General features: G+C 37.7%; 1 protein-coding gene across 1 annotated transcript in view; it reads right to left on the reverse strand.

The window, feature by feature from the left end:
* Thsd7a (thrombospondin type 1 domain containing 7A) overlaps positions 1-6,554 on the reverse strand; it is a 395,412-nt gene extending 388,858 nt beyond the window's left edge. The window contains exon 1 of the mRNA XM_026397260.2: positions 6,380-6,554. Coding sequence (XP_026253045.2) covers positions 6,380-6,554 — 175 coding nt within the window. The remainder of the gene's footprint in view (positions 1-6,379) is intronic.
* Between the last annotated feature and the right edge of the window lie 2,181 nt (positions 6,555-8,735).

Raw genomic sequence — 8,735 nt, forward strand, 5'->3', positions numbered from 1 at the left:
ATAGTAGGATAATGGGATAAAAGAGAAAATAGTACTTTCTGCTTAATTTTCTGTATTAGACTTCCTCAAAAAGTCTAATAAAAATAAATTTAAAAGAAGCCAAAATCATTTGCCCATTTTCTCTTTTCTCACAGTCTCATTTTCCCCACAAACTTTAGCAGTCATAGTTTTTCCTTTCAACAGTCATGCAAACTAACTCCTTCTACGTGTACCATTCATCTCTGACACCTGTGACTTAAACTCCCCTAACATTACTCTACTACAAGTGTCCTTTGGAAATTGTTGTCCCCATAAAACAAGCTCAGTTTTGTTTTCTTCCCAATTGCCCTTGTTTTTTTTCCTGTAATATAACTGATGCAATAATATGGAACCAATATTTATGATTTCATATACTAAACTGTGCAAATATTGAGTTAGCTCAATATTTCTGAAAGATAAAACAACATCCGTTTGGTTGGATCCAAAAGCATCAGAAGCAATAAATAGGTTGCTTTTTAGCATAATTGTTTCAAATTCTGTCATTTTCCCCAACCCTCTCAATATGCTTTTAATTGTTATATCACTTCCTCTAAATATAAACTTTCTTATTGCTTATGTACTTGGGAACTAAGTGCATTTTTAAAAATTGTCTCATTCATCTTAGAGCATCCTTAACTGCTGGTGTGAAATTCTGATAAAGAAATTTAAAAAGATCTCTACTTTATGGCTCACACCTTGAATTCACACTCTGTGCTGTTCTTGTGACAGGGAAAATATGGTTTCTCAAATGCTATTTTGCCAATGTGCATTTCATTAAAGATCATCTTTTGTTAGTATCATACGTTTTTTATTAATTTTAAGGAAGCCTGTTTTACATATTCATTAGACTAGGGGACTGCACTGTCCAACATCACTGTTCTGATTCATATCAGAGGCTGAAGGGCTTTAGTTCCTTCTGAAAAGGCCAAACCACAATCACACTTCACCAATAACCTAATCCAAATGTCATCATCTCATCCCAATGCCATCAGACAGTTCTCAATGTGACAATATGGGCAGAAAAAATTCTGGTTATATACAACCCCATGACACCCTTAATCTTAGCCTTCATGTGACTTCTGTCATTTTGCAAGCCAGGCAGCTACCTACAATTCACATAAGGAGCAATCTGAATTATCACAGTTCCATTAAATATATTGAAGCTTCACAAAACTATCTGATTGACTTTTCCAATGCAAATAATCAATAAATTGTTAAAGAATTTTTGATCAATAATTGTGTTACATATAAAAATAATTTATCTTACCTTAAGACACTTATTCCTATAATTATAAATATGTCTTAATATTATAAATCTCCAGAAAATACTTGCTCAGCCTTAGCATGTATTGAGATAAACCAGTCAATAGTCAAGTGACTAGCATCTTCCACCATATTGGAGATGAAAGAATAATGTTTAGCGAGATAAAATAATTTAGTAGGTAACATGGATAGAATATTCAATCCATGTTGCTCAGGATCAGCTGATTTTGGTGCCCACCCTATGTCTACTCTTGTCAATTCTCCTCCGTCTAGTGAGAAAACTTGAATCACTTTCCAAAAGCAAGTTGTAAGCACAACTGAAGCTCAAAACACTTGTGGTAGGATAATGCTACACTTATGTATGATCACCAGGAATGATAGCCCTATCCCCTTTACTACTTAATGACTGGAAGAATTGAGAGGGATATTTTCCCTTACACATTACAGAAAATTTTATATTCTGATTAATAAGACCTATAATATAAGCACACAATAGAAAAAGTAAAGAGTAATATTTGTTTTTATTTTAAAGAACAAAGGTATAGTTTAATGCGATTGTGTAAACAACTCTGCAAATGTCTATAATAGTATTGTCTTACACAGAATTAACCTAGTTCAAAAATGTTAAATTTGAGGAATATTCTCCTTGAGAGAGAACTCATACCTAACAAAAACCCCATCACCTGAATTCTGAAAAATGGCTAGTAGGTTACATGTTTCTTAGATTTCAGTGTAACTTTGTTACATTAAATATAAATTCAATTATTTTATTAAGACATTTAAAAAAGGAATCTCTACGAGAGACATTGATAAAAGTTTGATGCATTCAATATTTCCTATATAACTCATGCTAAGTCAATCACATTTTGCTCAATTCAGTCCATTGACTCTCCATTTGGAATTTCTAAATGGATATAATTAACTACAATTATTTTGAAAACATCCTCATATCGTAAAATTAAAAAAAAATTATCAAACTCTCTACTACTTAGAAATCATGGTAGTTATTCATCTTTCATATTATAAGTACTTTACTTTTGTATGTATAAAATAAGTTTTCTAATTATTCAAATACAAGTTACCTTTCAAATGACAATGACATAAAACTTGATACTTTTAATTTTGTATTTCAATAAATATTTTCCAATATCTTAAATTCTGAGGTTTTTCTCTACTATAAAACAATAAAAGTGTAGTCAGGAGACTTTATGTTCTTATTTATTGAACTTATTTAGTACTATACCTTTTCAAATATGTTATTAATCAAACAAGTGTAGATGTCTACCACTATACTGCTCATGCTCTTTCCCAAAGCACTGCTTTCTTATCAACTTCTCATCTTTCTTACTATTTTCTAAAATATTTTATCATCTATTTCCTAACCTTCCTGAACTTTTCTAGTTTTTGCCACTGGCTCTTTTATACAACACCTCTTCCATTTAGTGTCTATTGATATTTTCCTTAGATCTTTCTCAGCCACTTTTATTAGTTTCTCTTCTAGGTAGCTCTGAAAAATCTCAATATTCTTTTTTAAATTCATTTTTGTTTTTTAGGTACTAGGGATTAAATCCAGGGCTTGGTGCATGTTGTACAGGACTCTGCCATTGAGCTATATCTCTAGGCCCTAAAATATCAATATTATTTGTGAAGTGTTCTAGCTTCCCAATATTTTCCCAGGATCCACTTCTCAGTATTTTCTTCTTTTAATGAACTCCTCACTCCCATGACTTGAATTACCATTTACTTATTGAGTCCCAAGTTTACACCTTTGGCATAATTCTTCCTCTTACTCATTTACTAATATTCCCATTAAAGATAATCATCTGAATAGGTCATTCATTGCTACCTCACATTCAATATATCTTATTAAAATTATATTTGTCTTCCCAACTGTTAGTCAGACTTGCATATCTGTGACCAAAATATTTGATAAGACCAACTTAGTGAAGGGAAAGTTTATTTTGACTCAAAGTATCAGGGGTTCAGTCCATGGTTGGTGGAATCCATTGCTCTGGGCCAAAAATAAGGTAGGACTTTATAGTAAAAGGAGTTGGAAGAGGAGCAAAACTCCCTTTGTGGTGGTCAGGAAAGGGTCACAGAGAAGATGAATGCTTCCAGGGCACACCTCCAGTGACCTACTAACTCCAGCCACACTCTAACCATCCAAAGTTACCACCTAGTCTCACAATCCAATCATTTCTAGTCTCACAATCCAATCATTTCTCCTCCAAATATTCCTGCATTAATACAGGAGCATTTGGGGGACATTTTATATCCAAACCATAACGCCAACCCTAATAAATTTGCCCTTCCTCCTTTCATAGCCTTTTCTACCTCTACAGGCATAATGGAGACCTTGATGGCATTTGGAGGGTACAGTAAGTACTAGCTTAGATTTAGCGTACGTTTCCTGTAACCAACCTATTATTGATCTTCTACTCAGAGTTTCCAATGGCCTTCATCTACTTGTAAATAAAATTTCCACATCTTTTCCATAGTTTTCTTTCAGTCTAGTCCCAATTCAGCTCCTGGGTGTTAAATCTTTTCATTCTTACCAAACTTCCTGCACATGACCTGTGATAGCCACTGCTTTCAAGATGTAGTAATGCTGTCATTTTTAAATTTTTTTTTTTATTTTCTCTCTTCCCTCTGCCTTCCATTCTTACCTCAGTAAAAATTCAACTAATCCTTCCATGAGCAAGATCAAATATTCAATCTTCTTTGAAACCTTTCATATCTCATGTATCCACTACATAACTTCTCTAGTCTGATAATGTTCCATTCATGAGTATGGTATGCCATGTTGCAGTTGCATAGTCACACTAGTGTTTAAGTTTCTCACTGGCAGACATCCTAACCCAGTTCTTCATCCAGTGTGACCTCCGATTCAATAATCTCACCATTAATGTGGTTCCCTATGAACTTCTATACTAAGGTCAAGCTAACATCACCGGAATAGGCATCCTGAACTATCTCCCCTTTATCTACCAGTTCCCTTCCTGCCTTTCTTTTCTTTTGTTTACATTAAATGTCTTCATTTTCATCAAGTGATAAACATATGATTCTGTCACCTCTATGTCTTTATTTATAATGTATTTATTTCCTTTAAATACTTTCTAGTTACCCCAAGTACTTTCAACTTCTTTATAGATACAGTGATGTCTCCTTTCCCACTGGGGAAAAAAATGAAGTGGTCATTATTTTGCTCTTCATTTTATTCCACCATGTTTCACATCAAACCAAGGATCCCCATTATAGAGGCAGCATTATTATCCTCATCATACTAGCTTAGAGTTTTCACGTAAGGGTTACAAAATTACTCTCCCACAACAACTTATTTGATCTTCACAACACTGGGGAGAGCGAGTTAAAAGAAGGTTTTAACACATTTATATGCAGTTGAGAAAACTAAGGGTCAAAAGTTAAGTGAACTGCCAACACTCCTACAGCTATTGGAAGCTGGAACTGGCACTCAAATCAAGGTCTCCATCTCCTTGCTCCTGAGAGCTTTCCACTATTTTAAGCTGTTTATTGGCTTGTGTTCCCACCATGACATTTATGTTGACATATATTGGCAACTCAGATGCTGTACAGTGAATGTTGTCTAGGCTCTTTTCAATCTGAATTACTGCTTGGCTTTTGTAACTTTGATGGTACAAATTTCAACTAGGCAGGTATAGCTTTGTCCAACACTTATTTACCTTAGAAGCTCTTCCCAGTCTTCCAGATAATACCACTAAGTGGTAAATTATAGTATGATTAGTGTTTGTCATTGAAAATGAGATTTTGAAAAATAAAGCCATGGCTTTAGCTACAAAATAGCTTCAACTCTTCATTTTAAATGCAAATACATTAATTTGATTTCTTTTGCTTGCATTAATCAATCAATCTTTAAAGTGTTAGCAAGAATCATTTTGCTTTTTCAAATATGTGTGGGTAGCCTTAAATATTTCGTGGCAAATTCTGTGCTTTAGCTTTAAATAAATTTCTGATTAATACAAGTTGCTGGATAGATATAACTTCTTTTAAAATCCAAGATACTAGTGAAATTGATCTGTTTCTTCAGCAGGGCAGCAGAGATGGGCTGAAGCCAGGAAAGAGAGGACTCTTTAAGTTGTTTGCAACCCCAAGATGAATACAGACTTCTCCCTTTCTACCACATCCCTGTTGATGTTTAGGGATTGCTTTGGAACTCTTAAAACATCTCCAGTTCTAAGCAACAGAAATAATCCTTCACCTCTTGCTTTTTTCCTATGAACACTGGAAGTCTCAGGTTGGCTGAAGAACTCTCAGTGTCCTTTAATGGACAGTGAAAGCACGCCCACAGAAGAGGGGGTGGTCATTCCTCAGTTGGTATTGTTTTCCTGCCTGTCACCGCTTGCTTCACTGTGACTTTCAAACACCTCTCAGGGAAGTACTGAGAGGCAGTTAGCTATTGCTTTAGTTGGTTGTTTGAGAAACAAAGCAAAAGAATTCTCAAGGAAGGAAAAGTTTATAAACAAACATCCTAATAATTATAGACTTTAAAAGTCACGTCACTCATTACAAATTAAACTATGCACAATCTTCGTGGTGAGTGCCTTGGAGTACCCTTTGCTTTTGACTGTCACAATTGCCCTCACTTGTCTTGTTTCCAAGTGTCCCACATATCACAAAGCTATACTTAACAAATTCAACTCTATATCCATACATATTGCTGCACTAACCATCCTGTTTGCCCAGAGACAGAATACAGACTGGGGCTAAACTGCTTGTTCTTTGCCAGAAATGTATGTTAGGAACTCCTAATAGAACGAGAATCCAGAGGTTAAAAATATTGCACTTCATCATGAAAGTGCGGCGTTGCCCCCATTAACTGCAGAACTGCAAGAGAAATATCATTCCAATGACTCACTGTTGCCTCTTAGTTGTTATGTTTTTCTTTCCTAAGACCATCGGACATGACCTAATTTGCTTGCGGGATTCATACTTTTTATTTTACAATCCCAGCACAATCCGGCCATCGAGAAGCACCAAGGTCCCCTCCCGGAGCCCAGCAGCTCCATATCGTGGACCCACATGTGAAGATGGAAGGAAGGGACAACTCCGTGCCACTTACCAGTCTTCCACAGATAGAGGGTGGGTGCCTCCGCCTCTCTCTGCGCCGCAGCCCCGCGGGCGCCCGGGCACAGCAACAGCAGGAGCAGTGGCAGCGGCAGCAGCTGCAGGACGCCCCGGCGTGGCCCCGCAGCGCCCTGGCTCCTGGACACCGAGCGCTTCCTTTGCAGCCCCATGCTGCCCGCAGCCGCTCCAGGGTCCGGATTCGCAGTACGTTGGTTCAGCAGGGAATTTTTCTTTCCTTTCGGAACGTCTTCCCAAGGAGTACAGAAAGCAAAGCTCTTTCCTCCTATTGTTCGTTTCAGATGAAAGGGAGGGAAAGAGCATCTAACACCAGGGAACAATAGCGTCCGTGGTGGCCGTGGACACAGCCGCCGCCGCTGCCGCCGCTGGCGGGGATGCTGCCGTCGCTGCCATTCCGCGCAGAGTGGCAGGTCCGTGCAGAGAGGGAAGCAGCCGTCCGCAGGGGGCCCCAGCTGACTGAGCAGGTCCGTGAGGTCTGGGAGGCAGCGCAGCCCCCGCCGCCAGCTGGAGAGAGAGGAGGGGGGCGTGAGCCGAAAGGAGTGAGAGGGGGCTGGAGGCAGGGGGAGGTGAGAGCGCGAGGGCGAGAAGGGGAGCCAGGAAGGCAAGAGCCGGCCGCCAGGCAGCACCCAGCCAGGGCATATCCGCCCAGAGAACTCCAGTGCACATGGTGCGGCGAAATAGGTTTGAAAGGGTACACCAATAAAAAGGATCATCACCCGGCAGGCTTCAGAATGATGAATAACTGCCATTGAAATTCATCGTCACCCAAGGAGTCAAAGGGTAGATCTAGTGGCGTGTTATTCTTGGTGCATATTTGCACAAAGCATCCGTGTTGATAAGGTATTTTTAAGCTGTGGCTTCTGAATTACTTTATGTGAGAAACACTATGATCAGATATAGAAAACACAACTACAACTTGCTGTCAAAATGCACTTAAACTCTTTCTTCATTGTTCTTTAACTTAAAGTAAGCCATTCTCTTTTTAAAACTGAATTCATACTTAAGAAGCATGTACAATGCTAAGTAATGACATTAATAAAATTTCACGAAAACTAATCATAAAATTATATTTCAGGTATGAAGTAAAGTACTCTCTCTGTTAAGAATACACTACTTCTAAGTATCCAGAGAGTTGTGAATAGAAACAATAGGGCAAATTAAGTCAGTAACATTGTTTGGATAGCTCCTAATTAATGAACTCTTTTCTTAAAATTCTGACAGAAATTTCTCTTAATACTTAGTGTAGAAAACCCTCTTTCATTATCTAAGTTAGGAACCACATGGTTTTGTGTCTTTTGTTCTTTGTTGTTTTCACCTTCTTATATCATGTATCAATAGAAGAATGGGTGAAGTCAAATTATGCTTTATATTTTCTTCCTTTCCCACAGTAATAATTGTTTATTATTTATTTATTTCCTAGTAAACCTAAAATCAAGACACTTAGTCAATTAAAAAAAATGTATCAGCAAGCATAAAGCCAAAGAAAACTCTTCTCATCTGGTTAGAAATTTTCTGCCAAATAAAATTAAAATTTTAAAGCAGGAAAACTACTTAGAGTAAATTTTATGAATTTACTCCAAGACAGAGCAACCCAGGGGTTTAAAACGAGGAAGCTACTGTTTCTGAAAGAGGAAACCTTCCATAAGGCTCCCTGGGGACAATTGTCATTTTGTGGTGCTTTCCAGACACAGCCCTCTGCATGCATTAGATTAAAAGCAGGTTTGATCAAATAATTCCCAGGTCCTGCCTGTTTAAGTATTCTGACATCAGAGGAAATTAGCTTCGTAGAAGGTTGCAAATTTGGTCTTTGTTTACTTTTCACTCTGTTAGGCCTCTAAGAGGGAATTAAAAGCTCAGAGAGCCCTAGCTCTGTGTCTGTGATTAGGAGAGATAAACTAGTGTGGATTACTATTTCTTCACTGGCAAAAAACAGGCAACAATCAAAAGATTATAGGTTGATAAAGAATACAAAGGAAGCCTGATCCTACCTAATGTACAGCTCCCAGAAGGAGTACTTCTTTCAACAGTAACACCACAGAGGAAAGTGAGACTGCTATTGCTTCCTGGGTTCTGCCCTGTTCAGGAAAACTCTGTACAAAACCACTCCACAAGAAGCATTGTCCTACCATGTCTGTTTATATTTCTCAGGTATTGTTCATGTCCAGAGAATCCTCTAACTCTGGCACAGGGAGAATGCACATTGGAGGTACTCTGTTAATAACAGCTATTCTAAGTTTTCTTGGGAAGCCCAAACCTATTCACCATATGGAAATTCATTATATAACACAGACAGGACAGGGAACATGAGGAGTCAAGTTAGTACATTTTCATGT

This window comes from Urocitellus parryii, chromosome 3, assembly GCF_045843805.1.
Source record: "Urocitellus parryii isolate mUroPar1 chromosome 3, mUroPar1.hap1, whole genome shotgun sequence".
In the NCBI taxonomy this organism is placed as follows: domain Eukaryota; kingdom Metazoa; phylum Chordata; class Mammalia; order Rodentia; family Sciuridae; genus Urocitellus; species Urocitellus parryii.